Genomic DNA, 24,730 nt, shown 5'->3' on the forward strand with positions numbered 1-24,730 from the left:
CTGGACCCCCAAACCTAACACCATCCTTTCAGGAGCCTTCTTGGTGGCCTGCCCCTGCCCTCTCCCATCTTTTCAACCACTCCTTCCAGCAGCTAATTGTGCTCAAGTCTCTCCCATCTGAAAAAGAAAAATTGTTTCTCAGCCCCACTTCCTCCTCTAGCCAAAATTCTTGGGTTTTCTGCCCAGGGTGGCCTCTATCCCCTTTCTTTCTCCACACTCAGCCCCTCCACACTGGTTTCCCCCCGCCAACACCGACTTCAGAAACCTCTTGTGCCAACGTCACTGGTGGCCTTGTGTTTTTGAATCTGGTGGCTGCTCCCCAAGCCTCACCTTAGCACCTTCAGCAGCTTCCGTGAGACTGGCCATTTATTTCTTTTTCTTTAATTAAACTTTTTATTATGAAAATTTCAACAAACACGAAAGCAGAGAAAAAAAATATCAAACCTCTATATACCCATTACTGGGTTTCAAAGTTACTATTTCTTCATTCTCATTTCGTCGATGACCCGCAGCTTTTTTCTCATGTGCTGGAAGATTGTAATGCATATTTCAAACACTCTATCATTTGATTTATAAATACTTTAGTATGTATCTCCAACTGATAAGGATCTTTTTTTACATAATCATGATTCTATTATAATTTCTAACAAAATGAACAAAAAATTCTTAATCTCTCCAACATTCAGACTATGTTTAATTTTCTCTGATTGTCTCAAAAATGTTGGTTTATTGAAATCAAGATTCAAACAGGGTCCACACATCGCGCTTGGCTGATTGGTCTGTTAAGTCTCTTTGAATCAACAACAGTTCAGCAGTTCAGCAGTGCTGAGTATTTGTTGAAGAAACCAAGCCACTTGTCCTAAAGAATGTTCCACAGTTCAGATGTGGTATCCTCATGCTGTTATTTAACATGTTTCTCTATTTCCCATGGGTCCTGCAAATGGGCAGTGAGCTCCAGGCTTAATTAGAATCAGGTAGAAATTTGTTCTAGTTTTTGACAAGAATTCCTCATGCCAGTCTTCTTGAAATACTGTCTTGGTTGGCCTGCAGGACAACACACCCCACCTCTGGCTGCTGTTTCTCAGCCTTCTTGCTGGCTCGCTCCTGGGTTCCCAACCCAATTTGGGGCTCTGGGCCAGCCAGCCTATCTGTGCCCTCTCCTGTTGCATGGGCTCAGCCCCACCCTGAGCTGTTACTGACCAGCTGTGGATTGATGACTCTCACATGGATGCCTGGTCCTGAAGTCTGACATCTCCTGCAGGGGACCGCCTTCTTGGTCATGCCCCATGTCCATTCCATCTCCGTGTCTTGTGGGTTCTGCCCCCTAAATCTCTCTTCTCCCCATCCCATCTATCTCTATCTGGACAACTATGGCAGTCCTCCTGTCGGTCTCCACTTAGCAAGTAGCGCATTCCAAAATACAGACTGCCCATCCCTGCTTTAACCCTTCTGAATCAAGTCCTGATCCTTCCCCTGGTCCCCTCCTCATCACTTGCTGCCCCATTCCTGTTCTTTAGGTTCTGGCCACATGGCCCTGCTAGTAGCTTCTTGGACATGCCATACAGTTTCCTCCCTGGGGACACTGCATCATCCCACCCCTACTTCCTTTGCCTGGTTAGCTTGTAATTCCTTGTGTTGACTGAGACGTCACCTCCCCCAGGAAGCCTTCCTGACACCCCCAGACCAAGGTTGAATGTTATGGCCCAACTGGCCAGTAGCCTAGGGGTTGAGCAGGTCTTGGGGGTGGGTGGGTCCGGGTACCCTGGGCCGCACTCCCCAAGTAATGCCTATGATTCTGTCATCCTTGCGCTGGACCCTGCTTCTAACAGACATCCCATACTCTCCTGGCAGCAACGAGTTTAGCAGACTGGTGGCCGGGGAGTACCTCAGTTTCTTCGACTTCTCGGGCTTGACTCTGGACCGAGCACTCAGGTCAGTGGGGCTGGGACGGGCAGTGCCCACAAATGGTACAGGCTGCACATCTGGATGCTTATGCCAGCTCTACCATAAACTTGCTCTACAACCTTGGGCAAGTCTTTTGACCCCCTGGTGAGGCTGTGGGGAAGGGGCCACAGGAGCAGCAGCGGCCCAGTAGTTTAGTGAGTGCCCGCTTTGTAGTAGCTGTTAGGATGTGAGGGTGGAAATGTAGTTGTGACTCTAGGAGAGGAAGGGAGGCTCAGGACTTGCCTGTATTGAGCAATTCCCGCCTGCCAGATCCTCTAGGTCTTTACTCACCTTGCTTACTGCATCCTCCGTACCCCGGTAAGGTAGGCACTATCATTCATGTTTTTCACATGAAGAAACTATGGGCCAGAGGGATAAAGAGACTTCCTCACAGTCATCGAGGGAGGAGATGGTAAAATGGGATTTGATCTCAACGATATTGGTTTAGGACCTAGGGAGTAGACCTCAGGAGGGCCAATTGCAGGTTCCTAGGAGCCGGAGGGTAGCATGGATGGTTGCAGCCCTGTAGTATCTAGTAGGCTCTGGTGGCAGGGGCCAACTGGGCAGCTACTGACCAGGCCCTAGGAGAGATGGAAGCATCTTGGAGCTAAGGGGTGGGGTGATTCATGCACGTTAGACCTTTTGACTGTGTTCCACGTGTCTCTTACACTTTAAAAAATGTAATTTCTGGCCGGGCACGGTGGCTCATACCTGTAATCCCAGCACTTTGGGAAATCCCAGCATTTTGGGAGGCTGAGGCCAGAAGATTACCTGAGGCCAGGCGTTCCAGACCAGCCTGGACAACATAGGGAGGCCAAATCTCTACAAAAAGTAGAAAAATTAGCCAGGCATGGTGGTGCAGGCCTGTTGTCCTGGCTCCTCAGGAGGCTTAGGTGGGAAGATCACCTGAGCCTGGGGAGGCTGAGGCTGTAGTGAGCCATGACTGTACCACTGCACTCCAACCTGGGTCACAGAGTGAAACCCTATCTCAAACAAACAAACAAACAAACAAAACCCACATACAAAAAAAGTAATTTCCATTCTTTTTTCTTTGCTTCTGTTGAGATATTTTCGGCTGACCTGTTTTCACTTCACTTTGCTTACCCTTTTTCTGTTTCTAATGTGTCATTAACCCATTTATGCCTGAGGTTGCAGTTTTCTGAATTACAAAATCAGACCTTGGTGATGACCTTAAGCAGTAGGATATAAATAACTCCCACACGCTTAACGTTCTGATAATGGCACAATAGGCATACATAGGTTTTGAACTCATTTACTGAGTTTTGAATTTATGTTATATTTTCCATTTCTAGAATTCCCATTTTATTAAAAAAATTAAAAAATAGATTCTAATTCTCTGCGTGAATTATCCATCTTTTCCATTATTTTCCCTCTCTTTTTTGAACAGCTACTCGGGAGGCTGAGGCAGGAGAATGGCGTGAACCTAGGAGGTGGAGCTTGCAGTGAGCTGAGATCGTGCCACTGCACTCCAGTCTGGGAGACACAGCGAAACTCTGTCTCAAAAAAAAAAAAAAAAAAAAAAAGAATTGTAGTGCTTCTAGATTATTCTATATTCCTCCAGAGAGGGTTTACGTTGTCCTTTGCTAGGCAGTTAGAAGGTGTGTGGGGATGCAGTCCTAATCCTTGCACTGAAGTTTGCTATGGCTCAGGGTGTGCTCTGATCATAGGGTAGAGGTCCTCAGAGTTTTCTACTGGGAGCCTTGTGTGTTCAGTTGGGCAAACCTCTTTCTTGGCTCAGAAGCCTGATTTTGTCTTCTCAGTGCAACAACACTTCCCCCTCTTCAATAAAAAAAAAATTCCCTCTACTTCTCAGAGGATTTCTGCTTAGGCTTTTTGCTTCCTGCCTTTTATATCTTTTTTTTTGAGACAGAGTCTTGCTCTGTTGCCCCGGCTGGAGTGCAGTGGCATGATCTCCACTCACTGCAAGCTCCGCCTCCTGGATTCACACCTTTCTCCTGCCTCAGCCTCCAGAGTAGATGGGACTATAGGTGCCCGCCACCACGCCCGGCTAATTTTTTGTACTTTTATTAGAGCCAGGGTTTCACCATGTTAGCCAGGATGGTCTCGATCTCCTGACCTCGTGATCCGCCTGCCTCGGCCTCTCGAAGTGCTGGGATTACAGGCATGAGCCACCGCGCCCGGCCTGTATCTTTTATATCTCTGAAATTCAGCAACTATCTCAAAGGGAAAAGTGGCCATGTGTTTACAGCCCCTGAAGTCTCCAGCCTCTTGAAGCCACCCAATGCCCTGCCTCTTGCCTGTGCCCATAATCAGCAATTCCCCCAGGGAAAAAGCAGCCACAGAAGCTCAAACTATCTTTCCGCAGTTCTCTCCTCTCCAGAATCTTGGCCCTTTTGGTCTTTGCTGCCTCAGCAATATTTCCAATAGCTTAAGAAAACCCATGGTTTTTATTGTTTTCAGTGGAAGTGTTGGTGTTTAGCAGGCTACTGTATCCTGAGCTGAGTTGTAAAGATTGCAGTAGAATGAGGAAGATTGGTTGGGGAAGTTGTTCAGTGGGGTCAGCTCATGATCAGAGGTGTAGGTGCTGGACTGAGTGCCTTGTATGCCAGCCCAATACTGAGACTCAATTGTGCAGGCACTGCAAGCATGTAGGCTTCTGAAGAGGGTCAGGTGGGAGAGAACAAGCATGAGGTTGGGCAGAGGGGAAAGGTCGGTGTGAGAAGTTGCACAGAGGGTAGAGTAAAAGGGCTGGTGGTGCCAAGATGTGGGGGAGGGTGGGCAGTGGTGGGGCTGCCCCTAGGGACAGCCCAAGAGTTTGGTGGTCGTGGCACTTGGTTGGGGCTTGAGGCAGAGTGTCCAGGGAAGGGGAGTTTGGGCTGGGGAGTAGGAGCTGGGATGGATGGCTCATAGGTAAAACAGGCTAAGGTTGGAATGGGGGAGGTTTAGAGAAAGTCCTGGAGGAATGTGAGAAGAGGGGAGGGGCCAGGCTGGGGGACAGATGGGAGAAGAGAACAGGAAGCAAGAGAGATAGGGAGAGAAGGACAGCGAGCTGTCAGACAGGGCAGTGCTATTATGCAGCAGTTGGTTGCTTGGGATTGGATTTTGAGAGTACTCTGCAGTTTTGGATGCCTTGAGGCGCCTCAGAGGGTAAGGGCTGGCCAAGACATGGCTTGCAGGTCCCAGGGTGCCTTAGGAGGTGGCATGAGAGAGGGTTAAACAAAGTGGGCATTGCAGTCATTCTGGGCCAAAATGAAATCAACTATAGCAAAATTAAGAACAAACCATCTCCTGAACCCAAGACTGATGGAGACACCAATGGCCTCAGCCTGCAATCTCCCTTCCCAAGGGAATGACCTTTGAATTGGGCCTTGAGGGAGATTCAGAGCTGCCCAGCCGAGGAAGGAAGGGTGTCCCGGAGGCCTGGCCTGCTCTGAGGCACTGAATAGTGAAATGCCTGTTCTGTCCAGGGTGTGAAGGTAGCAGGTGGGTGTGAGGTTAGAGGCACAGGAGGGTAGTCTGGGCAGCGAATGTGGCCATGATGTGAGGAGCCTGGGTGCTATTCTGAGGGTGCCAAGGAATCACAGGTTTTTTTTTTTTTTTGAGATGGAATCTTACTCTGTTGCCCAGGCTGGAGTGCAATGGCGTGACCTTGGCTCACTGCAACCTCTGCCTCCTGGGTTCAAGTGATTCTCTTTCCTCAACCTCCTGAGTAGCTTGGATTACAGGCACGTGCCAGCATACCTGGCTAATTTTTGTATTTTTAGTAGAGACAGGGTTTCACCATGTTGGCCAGGCTGGTCTTGAACTCCTGACCTTGGGTGATCTGCCCACCTCAGCCTCCCAAAATGCTGGGATTATAGGTGCGAGCCACTGCACCTGGCCCAGTGATGGATTTTAAGCAGCAGTAAGTCCTGCCTGCGTGGGTATTTAGAAAGACAACTTGGTGTCTACGGGGAGGAGGTAGTGGGTGCAGGGGTGGCCCCGTTGTCCTGGGCACATGATAAGGGTGGTGGCAGAGGAGGAGGGTTAAGGTCGAGGTTGAAGAACAAACTATCAGGACTTGGTGACAACTCAGTCTTGGGGTGGAGGAGGAGTGGGGGGATCAGGGTTAGGCCTGGGCTCAGCTGGTGGCACATGAAAGAGGGAGGATGACTGAGGAGGAGCATTCTGAAGGGCAGGCGTGGACAGGGCCTGGCTGTAGGGGAAGGAGCAAGGAGTGGGCGTCCACCCTGAAGAAGAGCAGGTGCTGCGGTGCGCTTCTTTGTTCTTCACCATCTGTCCTCTGCCTACTTCCAGAAGGTCCCTGGAGGGTGATGAGGACTGAAACTCTAAAGTTTACCAGGCCCCCTGGCCTCAGCACTCCAGAGTGGCTGTCCTGGGGCCCAGGGCCTCCCGGGCTGGAGAGAGCGTCCAGACCCAGAGAATGGGGCACTGGAGCCCTGGCCCCCTAGGGTGGGTGTGTGGTGTGTGTGGGGGGGTGGTCTTACCCTGGGTGAGGACTCAGACTGCCCTCAGCAGCTTTGAATTGCCTTCCAGAACATTCTTGAAGGCCTTCCCACTGATGGGGGAGACACAAGAGCGTGAGCGAGTCCTCACACACTTCTCCCGCCGGTACTGCCAGTGCAACCCTGATGACAGCACTTCGGAAGGTATGGCCCCCACCCACTCTGCCCAACCCTCCCCACCCACTCAGCCAGGCCCTGGCCCCTTCCCACCCTGGTCCACCTGGCACTTTGGTCCTTTTGCCAGGCCCAGATGGTTTGTCCTCTCTGGCATGCAGTAGGTGCTCAATGAATGCTAATTGAATAAGCTATGGCACACGGTCTGCCTGCTGAGCAAAGCGCAGTCTTGCCTGTTCTCCTCCCAACTGCCTGGAAGTCTCTCCAGCCTCGGGATTCAGCTCTGTGGCTCTCCCTTCTCTGTGGTCCCTGTCATGGTGCTGACTGTTGGTGTGGTGGCTGTCCCGGTGTGGTGGGGGTCCAGGTTGGGGTCCTCTTAGGGACAGGACTTGCCCAATAGATGGGCCCACATCTCAGGAACTGGGGGACGAGGCTCATCATTGGGAGAGACACAGGTCAATGCAGGGGCAGGGCTGGGGTCTCAGAGCCATTCCTAGGTCTGAGGTTCAAGGTGAATTTGGCCACAGGAGGCAGAAGTCCGGGCCAGAGTGGGTCCAGGGTGGTCAGGCTCCTGGGGCAGGCATGTGACTTGGGCCCTGCATTGGGGGCAGACCAGGAGCATCATGCAGGCCCTGGCCCCTGAGGTGAGTTTGGCAGGCGGCTGGCCTCACTCTGCGTCCAAGGCCTCCTGGTGGGTTCCGTCGGGAGACGGGGTGGGAAGAGGTTGGATCCTCGCACTGAGAGTGCCACGTCTCTGACTCAGATGGGATCCACACACTCACCTGTGCCCTGATGCTGCTCAACACGGACCTGCACGGCCACGTGAGTTGGGGAGGTGGAGGTGGGGGTGTCACATGTTCTCTCAGGGACCCACCTTGTGTTGATCCCAGTCCCTTCTTGAGACCTCTCACTCAGTGGCCAGGCTTCCTTTTGAAGGCCCGGGGGTTGGGCAGCTTGGCTTCTAGATTTGGCCCCGCCCTAGTTTCATCCACCTGTGATCTGCCTGAGTCCCCACCCCCAAGTATGCCAGTGAGAGCAGCTGGGTCATGCGAATTTAAGATGAGCCACAAATATGTGCCCCTTGTCCATGCTAAGAGATCATGTGCCCTTTCTGCCCCTGTCCCACAAGTCTGAATGCAGCTGCATTGAAATACCATGCCCAGGGCAACCCCTCCCAACCCCCCAGCCCCGACCAGGCCAAGCAGTGAACACCGAGGCTGTGAGACTGTGTCTGGTCCAGGCCCCAGGCTGTCTCAGCGCTTCTCATGACTCAATAACTCCTTCTTCTTTCCTCTGTCTGCTCCGGAACCCCTCTCTGGGCTCTCTTGCCCTCGCAGGTGGTAAGTGTAGCTAGTGGTGTGCATGCCCTGTGTGCTGAGGGCCCCATCACCATGTCGCCCTTCTGTGTCCCCCATCACCATCTGGCTCCACCCAATCACTGCCCCATCATTGTTCACCCAGGGTTGTCACAGTCCCCTGCTAGGTAGAGAATGTCTCAGTGACTCATGGGGACAATAGGTCAGTGAGTTAACCAGGAAATCTAGGGGATTTGGCGGTGAAAGAAAGAGCTGGGATAGACCCAACTTCAGATTCCACTCTTGCCTCCACGTGGTAGCTGTGTGACCCTGGGCAAGCACTGGCCCTCTCTGAGCCTCAGGTTTCACATCCAGGAGGTGGGAATAATGATCTCCCTGCAGTGTCATGGGCAGGACTGAGAGATGTAATATACATGGCACCAAGGGGCAGGGTCTGGCGCCTAGTAGGGATTTTATGATGTAGAATTTTGTTACATAAAAAGAACAATAGTAGTCTTCATTACTGTGAAAACTGAACCAAGGGCAAGCTGGAAGACCCAGCCTGCAGGCCGCTGGAAGGCGAGATTGTGAAGGCCCAGTCTGCTGGCAGCCTGAGCTCATGGGTGCACTGGGGCACCTGGCCTGGGAGGGCTAGAACCTCGGTGCCTGTGTCAGGAAGAGCAAATATGTGACAGCTTTTGCCAAGTCCACCTGGGTCTGCAACCTGAGTGTGGAACAAGAGAGAAGACGCATTCCACATGAATGTCACTGAGCGCCAAAGCCCATGAGCCTGCTGCTGTTCCCCCAGACTGTGCCCTTTGTTTATTGACAGAGAGCAGGTGTTGCTAGCCTGCTTTAAAAGGAGCACTCAACAGGCCCCTCACTCCCTGTCCCCACCCCTGGCTGGGCCTGTGGTCAATCTCAGGGCTGTCTCTGCTGGGCCAAGCCCTGGTTGCCCCTCCCTATGGCTAAGAGCTGCTAAGAAGGGCGGCAGCCACTGTGTAGTGAACCCTGGGCCAAGAGCACCCCGGAGCTTGGTGGGCCTTAGCTGGCTTGGTCCCACATTGATGCCACAGCTGAGGAGAAACGTCAGGACTTCGTAGATTAGAAGTGGACTGGAAAGACTGTTCATGTTTGCAGCAGACAGACACTGAGGCTTTCTTCTCTCTCTCTTTTTTTTTTTTTTTTTGAGACGGAGTCTCACTCTGTCACCAAGGCTGGAGTGCAGTGGCGCGATCTCAGCTCACTGCAAGCTCCACCTCCCGGGTTCAACACATTCTCCTGCCTCAGCCTCCTGAGTAGCTGGGACTACAGGCACCTGCCACCACGCCTGGCTAAGTTTTTGTATTTTTGGTAGAGACGTCTCTCTCTTTGCGTGGCCCTGCTCAGAGATTAGGAGCGTGGGCTCCAAGGCTGTGTTCTCTGTTGCTCCACACGAAGGCTGTGTGGCTTGAGGCAAGTTATTTACTTCACTACACATCAGTTTCCCCATGATAAAGTGCCAGTGTATAAAGAATATGAAGTAAAGCTCGTGGGCAAGGCCTGGCGGTTGCAGTTACTGGGAGTTCTTCAGAGCACCTGACGCTTTGCACTTTTCCCCTTGCCTCCTCCCCTCCCCCTGTCACTAATCAAGTAGGGACTGAGGCCTGGTGGGTTGTGGGGATCTCGAGAACAGGGGCCCTGCTAGTGCCCACAGAAAGAGTTCTGGTCAGAGCGGCAGGCAGTAAAGGGGTATCAGGCTATAGGCATGCCCCTGAGATGGGTGCAGTCTGGTCGAGGAACTGGGGAGGCTTTGTGTAGGAGGCGCGCTGGGACCCTTGAGGTTGGAGGCTCAACAACAACCCTGTCTTCTGAGCACCTTCTGTATTCCATGAACAAGACAGGAAAGGGAGCCCCACCTGTTACAGGAAGTGGGCAACACAGAAGTGAACAAGCGATTACAAGTTGTGCTGGCTCTGTGAAGGGCATACACAGGAAGGCATGATGGGGTCCGGATTAGGGGTCAGGGAAAGACTGCAAGGTTTGGGCAGAGACCTGGATCAGTGGAAGCCGACCCATGGAAAGATCTGGGACTGTGCATTTCAGGCAATGGGGCCAGCAGGGCTGGTTTTCGTCTTGTGGCTGTTGGGAATAGCACTGCTGTGAACATTCGTGCACAAGCTTTTGTTTGAACACCTGTTTTCAGTTCTTTGGGGTTTCTACCTCGGAGTGGGCTTGCTGGTTCATCTGTCTGGTTGTTCTGTGTTTAATTTTTTGAGGAGCTGCAGAACTGTTTCCTTAGAGGTGTTTGTTTATGTCCAGATGGGAGATGATGGTAGCATGCATAGAAGGGACTGACGAGGGAGACCTTTCAGGACTGAGTCTCACAGGACTTGCCGATGGGGTTGGTCAGTGAAAGAGAGGAGCAAGGGTGGCTTTGGGATCTGGCTAGCTGGGGGTGCCATTTCCTGAGATGGGGAAGAAACTTCTGTGTGGGGGTGGTAGTGAGTGGGAGAGGCGGACTTGAGTCCCACTTTTGAACTGTGTTTGAGATGCCTCTGGACATCAGTGAGAGGAGGCCAAGGAGGCGGTGACATGGATGAGTCTGGGCCCGGTGCAGACACATGGGCTGGACAGAGATGGGGGTGGGGTAGAATTCAAAGCTATGGGAATGGCTGATTGCCATGTCCCTGCAGAGAGAACACACTGATGGCCAAGTCCTGGGGCTCAGCGTTATGTAGAGGCAAGGCTGAGGAGTGGGAGAGACTGCAACGCATCCAGGGAGGTCGGAGGAAACCCATGAGTGTGTAGCATCTCTGAAGCCCAGACAAGACAGCATTTCGAGGAGAAGGGAGTGAGTGACCAACTGTAGAAAAGGCTACCATGAGGTCAAGTAAGGTGATGGCACGAGAGTGACCATTGGGATTGGAGCGGTCATGGATGGGATGGTCAAGGTCATTGGAGGCCTTTATAAGAGCACCTTAGGTGGAGTGGAGAGGACAGGTGCCAGGTTGAAGTGGGCGAGATGAGCTCAGGAGGTTGGGGTGTGGTGGCCACAGACAGCTCTTAAGATGTTTGGCCTTGCGTGGGGTACTGATAGGAGCCAGCAGTCAAGTCTGATGTTAAAACACCCAACTTGTGCGTGTGCCACCAGGATCAACCCAGCAGACAAGACGCTGCCACTGCAGGAGAGAGAAGGGACAGTGGAAGCTTCCCTCGAGATAAGAAGCAGAGCACAGGTGGGGAGTGGCCTTAAATGGGAGTGGGGAATGTTGACCCATCTCCCATGTTCATAAGAAAGCGAGGCAGAAAGTGGAGGTGCTGCAGTAGGCTTGGTAGCTCTGGCGATGAGGAGATGAGGGGCTTCTGACAGCTTCTACTTCTACCACGAAGCATGAAATGAGGTCCTGAGCTGAGAGTGAAGATGGGACGGGGGCTGACCAGTCAGGATGGGTTTAGTTAAGGTCACAGAAATGTAACACCACTAGCTTTAAAAATGGCAGCTACTTACTGTTTGAAAAGTGTAGAGTCAGGCAGGGTCCAGGGTGGATTAGATTCAGCCTTGCCTCCAGTTAAGAGGTGATCTAATTTCTTGTCATTTTCTTCTGACAGTGATGTCAGCCTCATCCCAAGCCTGGCTTCCCCTACGCAGGCCCGATAGATGCAGCAATTCCAGATCTCACAGCCGCACTTCTCTGCTTGCTGGTGAGAGTTGGTATCTGAAGTGTCTTCTTAGGAGCTGGAGTCAGGAGGGCTTCTACCACAGAAGCTCCCAGAAAGTGGCTGTAAAATACCATTGGCCCCAAATGGGGCATATGCCATTTTCTGAACTGGTCTCTTTGGCCCAGGGAATACCATGGGACAACTGGAAAAAGCCTAGGTTACCCAAATCAATCTCTGTGGCAAGAGGAATGAGGTGATCCAGGGCCTAGCCCAGGGCTAGAAGGTGGGGTCATTCTTCCCCACCCACACCTCATTGCTGATACCTAATGGGAAAGGGGTTTTGGAGAGAGTGAGCCACAGTGTCTACTACAGGGACTTTGAGGCTTTTAATGGAAAGGAAAAGCGTGCCATGTAGGCCGGGCGCGGTGGCTCAAGCCTGTAATCCCAGCACTTTGGGAGGCCGAGACGGGCGGATCACAAGGTCAGGAGATCGAGACCATCCTGGCTAACACGGTGAACCCCGTCTCTACTAAAAAAATACAAAAAACTAGCCGGGTGAGATGGCAGGCGCCTGTAGTCCAGCTACTGGGGAGGGTGAGGCAGGAGAATGGCCTAAACCCGGGAGCGGAGCTTGCAGTGAGCTGAGATCCGGCCACTGCACTCCAGCCTGGGCGACAGAGAGAGACTCCGTCTCAAAAAAAAAAAAAAAAAAAAAAAAAAAAGCGTGCCATGTTAATGGAGGATGGAGAGCAAACACAGGAACTGTGGCAGTGTCAGGAGTCTCCATGCCCATGTGGCTGTGGTCATAGACGTAAAATAGGACCAGCATAGCTGTGTGTCCTGCAAGTGTATTTGGTTGGACTTGGATACAGGTACAGTATAGGAAATCAGTTGGGTTTAGTCAGTGCTGGGCTTTTTCTAGGCAAATATGACAGAAGCAGAAAGGGGCAAGAGAGATGTTTACAGGGAAGTGGTTACCAATGGGGTCTGGAATCTAAACTGGTACAAAAGAAAGTGAGGACCTTTAGATCTTGTATTAGTCCATTTTCACACTGCTGTAAAGAACATCCTTGAGACTGGGTAATTTGTAAAGGAAAGAGACTTCATTGACTCACAGTTCCACACGGCTGGGGAGGCCTCAGGAAACTTACAATCATGGCAGAAGGGGAAGCAGACATCTTCTTCATGAGGTGGCAGGAGAGAGAAGAATGTAGGAGGAACTTCCAAACACTTATAAAACCATCAGATCTCCTGAGAACTCACTCACTATCACGAGAACAGCATGGGGGAAACCACCCCCATGATCCAATCACCTTCCTCCCTTGACATATGGGGATTACAGTTCAAGATGAGATTTGGGTGGGGACACAGGGCCAAACTGTATCAGATCTCAACAGAGGATCAAAGGGTTGTTGGAGTGAGGGTTTTAAAGAATGGGGGAGGTGGAAGAGCAGGAGATGGGGGTCAGGAGTTGTATTTGAAATGGGGATTTTGGAGATGATGCCAGTGCTGGTGATGATGGGTGATGACGGGTCAGCAAATGAGTCTAGGATGCACTGCGTGGGGGATGTCAGGGAATGGTGATTTGCAAGCTCCAGCCATGAGAAGATGGCAATGTGGGTTAGAATTGGAGATGGAGACCAGGAGAGAAATTCCAGAGGCATTTTTGTTGCACAGCCTATGGCATTGGTGAGTGGACTGAAGGCTGGGGTAAGGGAGGGAGAACCACCAGGGTTGAGGCAAACAGAGAGGGAGGGGTAGGTGGGAGAAGTCATTCCAGGAGAGCTCAAGCTGAAACAAAGTTTAGTTGTTTTTCAGGAGTAGCTTAATTTCTCTCCAACCTTGTGTTGCTTGAAGAGTGGCAACAGTGGGAGTTTCTGGCAAGGTGCGTTGGGGCTGGATGGTGGAGGGCTGGAGGAACAGGCCAGGGTTTGGATGCTTTCCTGAGGTCTGCAGGGGTCTGCCCATTCTCAGATGGTGACAGAGCCTCACACAATAACCTTAAGGGAATACCAAGTATAATTAAGGTTTAGCCTAGATTTGCAAATAGTGGCAAGGGTTTTTCTGCCCATAGGACCTTTGGTCAGCCCCTCCCCTCCTCCTGAAGGATGACGTCTGTTTGGCCCACCTCATCCTGCTTCTGGAATGAGCCTTAAAGACAGGCTAGCATTGTTCTGACCTCAGGGCTGTGCATGGAAGTCAGACTTGTGGGAAAAGGCCTGGCTCCTCTGGGGCAAAGGCAGTGACACAGTTTTACTACCTGGACGATGGCCTGGGCATCACCCTATACCCATCCAGCCTCTACTCTGGGCAAGGAGATGAGTTTGAGGAGATGGTTGCCCTGGCCCTAGAGTGCCAGGGTCCAGGCCTTGGGATGGGGCGGTGGTTGTACCCGCTGTGACTTTCCTCTGCTCGGAGACAGAGGCTGTGGGAAGAAGTCCAAGGGCTCAGGAAAGACTGGGAAGCCCTGTAGATCCAAATGGGGTGGGAGGGAGGGGTGGAACTGGGAATTCAGAGGCCCCAAATCATGGACCTCCCTTGGGCTTTCAGATGATCTGGGTGCATGTCTTTTTGCCTGACTGTCATTATAAGTATTATATTTTAAAGCAGATAACTTACCCAGTATAATTTCACTTCTTTGCATGAGTCTTGCTTTTTGGTCCTGAGAAAGATCAATTCTAGTGAATGTTTCATGTGGACTTGAAAAGAATATATTCTGTGGTTGTTGGTTATAATGTTCTATATGTGCCAATAAGGTGCCTATATGTGTTGTAAAAATCATGTATGTTCTTACTGATTTATTTTCTTGTTATGAAACTTACCATTTTAACTATTTTAAAGCTTACAATTTAGTGGCACTAAGTACATTCATAATGGCGTGCAATCGTCACTACTGTCTAGTTTCTGAACATCTTCATCACACCAGAAGGAAACCCCATCCCATCAGCAGTCATACCCCATTTCCTCCTCCACCTGGCCCTTGGCTAATGCTAATTAGCTTTCTGTCTCTGTGAATTTGCCTATTGTAGATATTTCATATGAGTAGGATCACACAATATGTGGCCTGTTGTGACTGGCGTCTTTCATTTAGCATGTTTTCAAGGTTCATTCATGTCGTAGCATGTATTGGTAGTTCATTTTTCATGGCTTAATAATATTCCATTGTATGGATATGTCACATTTTGTTTATCTGTTCATCTCTTGATGGATATTTGGGTCGTTTCCATCTTTCGGTGATTGTGAATAGTACTGCTGTGAACATTCGTGTACAAGTTTTTGTCTGAATATCTGTTTTCATATTTTAGGGATATATACCTAGGATAGACTTGCTGGGTCATGGGATAATTCTACATTTAACTTTTTGAGGAAGTGCCCAACTGTTTTCCATAGTGGCTGAACCATTTTACATTTCTACCACCAACGTGCCGGGGTGTTCTAATTTCTTTACATCCTCACCAACCCTTTTCTTTCTTCTTTCTTTTTTAAAAAAAAAAAAAAACGATAGCCATACTAGTGGATGTGAAGTGGTATCTCATTGTGGTTTGGATTTGTGTTTCCCTAATGTTTAGTTATGTTGAGCATTTTTTTCATGCACTTTTTGGCCATTTGTATATTTTCTTTGGAGAAATGTCTATTCAGGTCCTTCATTCCTTTTAAAATTAGGTTGTTTGTCTTTTGTTGTTGTATTCTTAGAGTTCTTTATATATCCTAGACACTAGACCCTTGGTAGATACTTGATTTACAAATATTTTTTTCTCACTCTGTGGGTTGCTTTTCATCTCTTGATAGTGTTTTTTTGTTGTGTTGTTGTTTTGTTTTTGTTTTGTTTTCCTTTTGAGGCAGGGTCTCTTGTCAACCAGGCTGAAGGTAGTGGTGGATCTGGCCAACTGGAGCCTCAACCTCTGGGTAAAGAACCTCAGCATCACTGAAGGTAGTGGGACACAGGCATGTGGCCACAAAGTGAAAAGCTACAGGGGGGGCGGAAGAGAGGATTGATGGAGGTAGGGGAGGGAGAGGGAGGAGGGCGGGGCGGGAGTGGGGCGAGGTAGCGGGAGGGGTTCGGGGGGAGGGAGTGGGATGGCTGGAGGGAGGGATGGTCTGGAGCAGGTAAGAAGGAAGTAAGGATGGAAAGGAATGAAGGAACGTAATGACTGTATAGTGAGGGAGCGGCCGTCGCGGGATGCGTTAGGGATGGCAGTTAGGGATGAGGTCGGGTGGAGTGAGTGCAGGGGTGTATTGAGTGTAGCGGGAGGGGATACGGCGGTGTTGTAGGGACGGGCTTGTCGGGAGTGTAGTTCGGTCTTGTAGTCGGGGTAGGTTTTTAGGCTTTTAGCTTAAGTCCTGCCTTGCGGGAGGTCCTTGGATTGTACGGTTCAATTTCGTGAGGGCAATTAGGTACCGTAGTCCGAGGTTCCTTCATTAATTCCCTTCAGTATCTAATTCCTTTCCTTCCTTTCCTTCATTCCTTCCTTCCGTCTTCTTTCATTTCTTCTTTCTTCTTTCTTTTCTTTTCGTTATTTCTTCTTTTTTCTTTTTTCTTTCTCGGTTCTCTCTTTCCCTCCCTCCCTCTCCTCCCTCCATCCACCTCCCTCCTCTCCTCCCTCCCTCCTCCCTCCCTCCCTCCCTTCCTTCCTCCTCCTTCCTTCCTTCCTCCTCTCTTTCCTTTATTGTTTTTTAGAGACAAGGTCTCCCTATGTTGCCCAGGTTGGTCTCCAACTCCTGGGTTCAAGTGATCCTCCCACCTTGGCTTCCCAAAGTGCTGGGATTACAGGTGTGAGCCACCACACCTGGCCTTGATTTTTTTTTTTTTTTTTAAGTTATTGATTCAATCTCTTGTTATAGGTCTATTCAGATTTTCTATTTCTTCTTGAGCCAGTTTTAGTAGCTTGTGTATTTCTAAGAATTTGTCCATTTCATCTAGATTATCTAATTTTTTTGGCATAGAATTCTTGCCAATTTTTTGTCGGCTTGTTCTTTCTGTTACTAAGAGAACAGTGTTAAAATCTCCAGCCAAGATTGTGAATATGTCTTCTTTTGGTTCTGTCAATTTTTGTCTTGTATATTTTGAAGCTATACTACTAGATATATACACATTTAGGATGATCATATCTTCTGGCAGATTGACCCTTTTATCACTATGAACATGTCCTTCTTTATGTCTAGTAATGCTTCTTGCCTTCAAATCTATTTTGTCAGATGTTAGTGTAGCTATACTGGAGTTCTTTTGTTAGTGTTTATGTGTTACATCCTTTTCTGACTTTTTCTTTCAAAGATTTCTGTTCTTTTATATTTAAGGCATGTCTCTTATATCATATACTTAAAAATAAAATCCGGTAATAATGTTAATTTGAACATTCAATGAATTATGATATATTTGAGTTTAAGTATATCAAGTGACTATTTGTTTTCTCTTTGACTCCACTGTTCTGTTTCTTTTATTTTCTTCTTTTGCCTGCTTTTGGATTAAGCATTTTTTAGAATTCCATTTCCCTGCTCTGTTAGCTTGTTAGTTGTGCATTCTTTCGGAATTCCTTTTATGGTTGGCAATTTACATTCTCGACTTATAAAGTACTTGTACCACTTCCTGGGCAGTGAAATACCTTGAAACACTTTAGTTCCAGTTACTGCTCTCTTAACTTATATACTCCTGTTGTCATGCTTTTAACTATTATATCTCTCTATATTTTATTCCCTGGAAAACTTTATTGTTGCTGTACATAGTCAATTTTCATTTAGCATTACCAATTCTTTTTGTTATTTCATTCATTTCTGCTTCTCCATATTTCCATCTGGGATGATTTTTCTTCTTTTAGTATTTTCTTTCTTAATTTCAACTTTTTTGTTGAAGTGTGACTGGGTGCTTCCCAAGACACTTGTCCTTGGTGGACCCTGAACTCCAATCTCGTTTCTCCAGTCCTAAGAGGCCACTTAGCCGCTCAGCCCCTGGCTGCTCTTTCTGGGGTCACCTCTCCACACTCCCCTGCAGGATCCTCACCCTTGAAGCCTTCACTGCTTTTGTAAAGCCTCCAATGCTGCTGGGAAGTTTCACTCACAAGAAGATAGTCTGCTATTGCTCAGATTAGAAATCTTGCCTTGTCATTTTTTGATTTTGCGCTCCTGACCAATGGCTGGGGAATGTTCAGTTTGTGTGGAACTCAACGACAGTCTTATCAACATTGCCCTCATAATCTATTGCAAATGTACACACACGGCTATATATTTATCTATGTACACACACACGTATATATGTAAAACTATACACAGAAACATACAAAACACACTTGTATCAAGGCATACATAGGACCTTTTCTCCTGAATGATTTGGAAAAGCATAGAAAGTTCTTGCTTGTCAGCTACTTATAAAGCCTTACATCATTGTTTTCTGAATGATTTCTATGGTGTGTGAATGTCCCATATGATGCTAATAGAGTGTCTTTGCTAAAATAGTGCCAAGGTCAGTAAACTTGGGAAATGACATGGGATCCTCTCCTTGGAGACACCAGCACATATGAGCGTGGTAAAGACTCTGAAACATGTAGATAAACTTGTTCTATTATGAAATCTCTTTTTGAGAGAATACCTATTTCCATCTCCTGGGATACCAGAGTTCTGTAGGTAAACCTTGGAAAACACTGCTTTAGAGCAAACCCTAATCCACAAAATCCTACGGTGATAAGTATCTGCTATTCAAGAATCTTCATCCTTACAAAGATGAAGGCCTGTTTGTGTTTTCTCAGACATGGGGACTCCAAGGAGAGTCTGGAAGTATATTAGGTGTTGGGTTTGCAGGGTTTGAGCCCCTCTGCTACTCATTGGTTAAAACAAGAAGGCAGAACTTGGGGATTTAGTCATTTCCAGCTCTTTGCCTATTTCTACCTCCGAGTGTGAAACCATCTGCTTGGGTTCTCTTTGTTCCAGCTCAGCTCAGCTCAGCATGGGGCACTCATGTGTGTCCGTGGCAATTGATTTTTGACTCCCATAAACTTTCCCTCACTTCACCTATGTCTTGGAAGCCTTGCTGCCCCTCTGTGCAGGTGAGAGGGTGAGACAGTTGTGGCAGAATATGCGGAGCTTCTCTTCAGAAGCCAAGAGGCCGGGGTTCAAGTCCTGGTGCTGAGTGACCTTGGGATAGTTAACCGTGGAGTAGCGGTGAGAGCACAGGCTTTGGTTTCAGACACACTTGGGCCTTTTACTTCCTTGCCGTGTGATCATGGGCATGCCACTTCACTTTCCTGTACTTCAGTTTCCTTACCTGTCAAATGGGGATAATAAAAACAGGCACCTCACCTTCTCCTTGGGGTGAGAAAGAAATAAGATAATGCATGTCAAGCACAAGACCTGGAATACAGTAGGCACCTGGCAAATGTCAGCTCTTACAACTCTTCATCCAGCCTGACTCCTTCACCTGGGCTGCAGAAGAAGCCCAACCTCTCAAGATGCTTGAGAATCAAGCACAGTTCTGACTGTGAGAAAGAGTTTTGTAAACTCTTGGAGACCATAGAAAATTCATGCAATTTAATTTTCATTATTGCCCTTAACGCTGCCTCATCCCTCTGGCTGGGCAGGGCAGGGTGTGTGGGGAACACACCAGACTCCTTCCCTACTCTTAGGCAGAACCATTTCTCCATTACAGAACATTGGCAAGAAGATGTCCTGTCAACAATTCATTGCCAACTTGGACCAGCTGAATGATGGCCAAGACTTTGCCAAAGACCTGCTGAAGGTATTATCTGCTGAGAGTCCCCATCCCACTAGCTGCGCCCTGTGTGGATAGAGAGGAGAGAGGTCTCTGCCCCCTGAAATCCTGGCATTCCAGTCCCTTAACACAGGGTGCAGGGCCATGATGACAAAGTTAGAAACCACCGAGCTCAACATTTGGCTATTCTGTGTTCCCTAAGTTAGGCAGAGGGGAAGGCTTTGTGAGATTTGTTTTTAGTACTCCATTATCACCATTACTGTCACAGTAATAATCAACACTGCTACCGATTGTCACAGCTGCCACCCACCACAACCGTCACCACTACCTTCACCACAAACATCATTATTGTCACCACAAGGAAAAGCCCCCCCTTTCCTTCGACATCACCAGGAATTAAGAGAATCCAGTTTTCTTTTGAACCTGAAGCGAAGGGTGGAACTCTAGTCTTTCTAGTCTGGTCATTTCTGAACTGAGGAAAAGGAGCAGGTTTTTGGTGGGTTGGTGATGGGCTCATTTTTATTATTTATGTATTTTTGAGACAAGATCTCATTCTGTTACCCACACTGGAGTGCAGTGATGCAATCAAGGCTCACTGAAGCCTCGAACTTTTGGCCTTGAAGGATTCTCCCACCTCAGCCTCCCAAGTAGCTGGGACTATAGGTGCATGCCACTGTGCCTGGCGATATATATATATATATATATATATATATATATATATATATATATTTTTTTTTTTTTTTTGTAGAGCCTGGGGGTCTCACTATGTTGCCCAGGCTGATCTCAAGCTCCTGGGCTCAAGCAATCCTTGCACCTCAGCCTTGCAAAGTGCTGAAATTACAGGCATAAGCCACCACACCCAGCCAGCTTCATTTTTAAATAGTGGGTTTGAAGAATCTGATAATACTACAGGGGTAGTTGAATAATGAGTTTGGAGGTCTCCATCCAAACCCCAATGTTCCATAGAACATTGTCTCCATCACTCTTCTTACTATATTATATTCTTCACCATTGAGAAGCATTTGTTAAGAACGTATTTGTGAATCAAACAATCCCAGTCCCACTATCCACCTATCCATTTCTCCCCATCTACTCATTCACCTATCTACCCACTTCTGCACCCATCCACTCATCCTCCCATGCATCCACCCAGCCACTCAATCATTCACCTACCCATATACCCACCCATTTACCCACCACCCATATATATATCCCCAAACCTCCCCTTCTCACTCCCCACATAGCAGCCACTCACCATTCACCTTTCACCCACACAGACACCCTGTACTCTTCAAACACTCCCTCGTCTACTCACCTCGACAAACATCTCCACATCTACTCGCCCATCCCCCTACCTCCTATTCCCCACTCATTCACTTACTCACCAACCCACCCACCCATTCATTCTCAAATCTATCCACCCAATCATTTATTCAATCATCCACCCAACACCCTGACATTCATTTGCCCACGCATATCCTCATGCATACACCCCTAAATCTTCCTCATGTACTCTCTATCCACCCACCCATCTTCTATTCATTCACCCATCCACCTGCCTATTTCCCCACCCATCCTTCCATCTTCCACCTGTCCACTTCCCCATCCATCCATTCACTCACCCATCCTCCCATTCATCCTCCCATCCATTCATCTACCCTGTTGAGCACTTGCTGTGTGTCAAGTTCTGGATTATGCACTGGAGATTCAGTAGTGAACAAATGGACAGCCTCTGACCTTGTGAAGCTTACAGTCTCCTACGGGAGATTGACATTAAGTGATCACATAATTAAATACCACCCATCCATACATCCACCCACCCACTCACTTACCCATCTAACAAATAAGTATGAATCAAACATCCACTTTGCCCTATTGGCTGAAAAGGTGATCTCTCACTGTACCCACGTTATTGGTGGTAGATGGGGGTTTCTTTGACTCTTCACCTGAATTCCCCCCTCTCTCTTTTCCCTCTCCCAGACCCTTTACAACTCCATCAAGAATGAAAAGCTGGAATGGGCCATGTGAGTAGTGCCTACGGGCACAGGTATGGGGAGCCTGCATCCCTGGGAGGGGGAGTGTGGGGGTGCAGGTCCATCATTCTGACCACTCTCCATGGTGCTGATCCCTCCCAATCCAGGGCCCGACACCTGTGTCTAGCTGGCTCGCACCTGGTGTTGAATTCCTCTTTGGATTCATCTTCTGTATTGAGAAAAGAAGTGCAATGTTTGCATTGTTATGGAATAGGTTGAACTGTGACTTTAGTTCTATGATGTCCACAGCTGGTTTTCTATATGGGGATAGTGTTCCAATTCCCATTGATGACTGCTCCTTTCCCTTTGGGAAGTAGGCAGACAGGAGGCATGAGGCCCCTATAACCTGTAGAATATGTCCACGTTTAGGTGGTGACTGTTACTGACAGTGGGAAGGGGAGAGTGCCCTCTAACTTCTTCCCCTGCAAAGGCAGCGAGACCTGTAGGTCTCATCAGGAGAGAGGGATGTTGACCTTGCTGTTTGGGGAGACTGTGAAAGGCTCTGCTGTGCTCCCCAGGGCAGCCAGGTCCATGTAGAGGCCTCAGGCAGGGATTGGCAGGAACTCCAACCCCACAGGGTAAGAGCTGGCACTCTTCTGCCAGGGCTCTCCTGGGGGCCCAGACTTCAGGGTCTTACCTGCTGGCCTCCCTCTTCCAGCATGTTGGTAGCGGTTTGTGCAGCAGCTTCAGTCTGGCCACGGTTAGTGCTCCCTGGGATGGAGAGAGGAGAAGGAAGACTGGGAGGGAGACCTGGAGACAGTAAAGTCTCCACATTTGTGATCAAGGGTGACATTTGGGGCTTGGAGGACAAAAATCAAAGATCAGAGGTCAGAGGTCGGAAGTGGAGATGAGAGGAGGGGTCAGAGATCTGGATCTGTGGTCTGGAATTGGAATCTCTTTATCTCTGCCTCCTGGGGCTGCTCTTCCTCCGTGGCCCTGGCTCCCGGATGGGAGGCTGATGGGGAAGGCCATGATGATGCGGGGCTGAGGCTTCTCTGGAGGTGGTGCTCAGGCCTAGTACTTCCCTAGTGATGAGGACGAGCTGAGGAAATCCCTGTCTGAGCTGGTGGATGACAAGTTCGGGACAGGCACGAAGAAGGTGACGCGAATCCTGGATGGTGGCAACCCCTTCCTGGATGTCCCACAGGCGCTCAGTGCCACCACCTACAAGCACGGCGTCCTGACCCGGAAGACTCATGCTGACATGGATGGCAAGAGGAGTGGGTGTCAGGCTGGGAGAGGGGCATGGGAGGGAGGCTGGCACAGAGGGGGGTGCCCCAGACCACTCCTTGGGGATGAACATACAGGTGGACATGTAGTCGGAGGTGGGGTTGGAGAGATTGCAGAGGGTGGCTGCAGCCACACTACTAGTGCCCTCCTCCCCAGCACCCCGTGGGAGGCGTGGCTGGAAGAAATTCTACGCAGTGCTCAAAGGGACCATCCTGTACCTGCAGAAGGTGAGAGACTGCCCCAGAGACCTTACTCAGAAAGGGCCAGCTCAGTCCCATCCCGCCCCAGCCTTGTGGCACCCCAAGGGCCCCAGGCAGGACCTGGGGCTCAGGCACATGCTGGGTCCTTCCCCAGACTTGGGCCCACTCAGGGCTTTGGAGGTTTTTGGGAGAACTTGGTGCCCAGTCACTCAGTGGACACTCAGCGTGAGGCCTGTTTAGGCCTCTGGGACAAACTGGGGTAAGGGGAGGGATGCCTGGATTCTTGTTGGGGTGGGTGAGGCAGCAGGAACAGAAAATTAAGGGAGCTATAGGGTTAGACAGAGAGGAGTGAGGGGAGGGGAGAGTGGAAGGTGTGGGTCAGTGACCCTACCTCACCCATCCCGCCCCACCCAGGATGAGTACAGGCCTGACAAAGCTCTATCGGAGGGTGACCTGAAGAACGCCATTCGCGTGCATCACGCTCTGGCCACCAGGGCCTCTGACTACAGCAAGAAGTCCAACGTGCTCAAGCTTAAGACGGCCGACTGGAGGGTATTCCTTTTCCAGGCACCGTGAGTAGGAGCTGGAGCCCCTCACTCCCACCTGGGGCCTAGGGCCACAGTGACGCAGCACACAGCCCCTCTCCTTCCCGTGAGTCAGCAACAGAGCATGTGTATCCACATGACCCAGACCGACAGCTGGGTCCCCCCAAAGCAGCGGTTCTCAATGTGTGGTTCCCCTCAGCATCACTTGCAGTCTCTCTGGCCCCGCCTTAGACCTACTGAACCTGAAATTCTGGGATGGCTCCAGCAACTGTGTTTAACAAGCCCTGCAGGGGCTGCTGAGTGCGCTGGAGTCTGAAATGTGGGTCAGGTGGCATCTTTATGAATCATCCTTTGCTTTAAATGTGGGAAAGATGCACCCTCCAGGTAACCTGTAAGGCTGTCCTTCTACCACCTCTCGCCTTCCTATGACTTGAGACTGGGGTGCACATGAGCTTGCAAGGAGGCAGGCTGGTGGATGAGGCCTCAGGATCACAGTGCCAGTGCTGGGCAGGCAGCGGGGGAGGGCAGGAGGACTGTGAGGGTCGCCCAGTTGCCATTGCCTCTGATGATCCCCAGTCCATGGTCATTCCCACCCATTCACTCCAGGGCCACTAGCTGTGAACCTCGGAAGTTTGATTTTCACATGAGAATCCGGGTGTGCCTGGGAGTTGGGATAGAAAGGGAGCTCCCTGCATAGCTCTGGCCAGGCCCATCCAGCCCCCATGTGTCCTCCCTCTCCCCTTTACCCACTCATCTAGAGGCACTGGTGCCTTCTTAGTGCCAGGCCCAGTGCTGGGTATGTGACGCTGAGTAGGGGACAGGGAGTCCTGTGTGAGAGGCCAGCACCCTCTCCCCGTCCTGTCCCCAGGAGCAAGGAAGAAATGCTGTCCTGGATCCTCAGGATCAACCTGGTGGCAGCCATCTTCTCTGCCCCGGCCTTCCCAGCCGCTGTCAGCTCCATGAAGAAGTTCTGTCGGCCCCTGCTGCCCTCCTGCACCACCCGCCTCTGCCAGGTACATGCTCCTGGGTCAAGATTTTGCCTCCCTAGGCTGCCATCCTCAGCCCAGGCCCCCGTCCAGCAGACCCACCCCAGCTCTGTCTCTAGGCTGGGTGATCCTGGGCTGAAGGACACCAGAGAAGGACACCTCTTCTCTCCATCCCACGCACCCCACCCCCACGTCCAGATGGGGATACCAAGGAACGTCATACAGGGGCCGTGGCTATGGCAGTTGGCATGGAGCTGCCTCTCTGCTAGTGCATCCCTGTGGATGTGACTGAGAGTTGGTGGCCTTGTGTGCACCTGGGCACAAATGCAGGAGACTGTGTCACAGGGAGCTCACACAAGTGACACCTGGCTGACTCTTCATCTAATGCTCTTTTGCTGCCCTCACCTATCCTTAAATGTTTTATTTGTAGTCTTAGAAAACCCAGCTCACCCATGCTGCAGGCTCTCAGGGCTTCTTTGGAGAGGACAGGAGAAATGGTGGCCCAGAGCTTGAGAGGTAGAGGGCAGCGGAAGCCCCACACTTCCTCTTTGCCAGTGG

At 49.8% G+C, this 24,730-nt stretch overlaps 1 protein-coding gene across 1 annotated transcript in view; it reads left to right on the forward strand.

The window, feature by feature from the left end:
• The window catches only part of PSD2 (pleckstrin and Sec7 domain containing 2), a 49,373-nt gene that overhangs the window by 19,129 nt on the left and 5,514 nt on the right, over positions 1-24,730 (forward strand). Inside the window, exons 5-13 of the mRNA XM_030927678.1 lie at positions 1,852-1,932; positions 6,463-6,575; positions 7,309-7,367; positions 19,116-19,205; positions 21,159-21,202; positions 22,241-22,431; positions 22,598-22,668; positions 23,056-23,213; positions 24,055-24,199. Coding sequence (XP_030783538.1) covers positions 1,852-1,932; positions 6,463-6,575; positions 7,309-7,367; positions 19,116-19,205; positions 21,159-21,202; positions 22,241-22,431; positions 22,598-22,668; positions 23,056-23,213; positions 24,055-24,199 — 952 coding nt within the window. The remainder of the gene's footprint in view (positions 1-1,851; positions 1,933-6,462; positions 6,576-7,308; positions 7,368-19,115; positions 19,206-21,158; positions 21,203-22,240; positions 22,432-22,597; positions 22,669-23,055; positions 23,214-24,054; positions 24,200-24,730) is intronic.

Source organism: Rhinopithecus roxellana, chromosome 3 (genome assembly GCF_007565055.1).
Source record: "Rhinopithecus roxellana isolate Shanxi Qingling chromosome 3, ASM756505v1, whole genome shotgun sequence".
NCBI classification, from domain to species: domain Eukaryota; kingdom Metazoa; phylum Chordata; class Mammalia; order Primates; family Cercopithecidae; genus Rhinopithecus; species Rhinopithecus roxellana.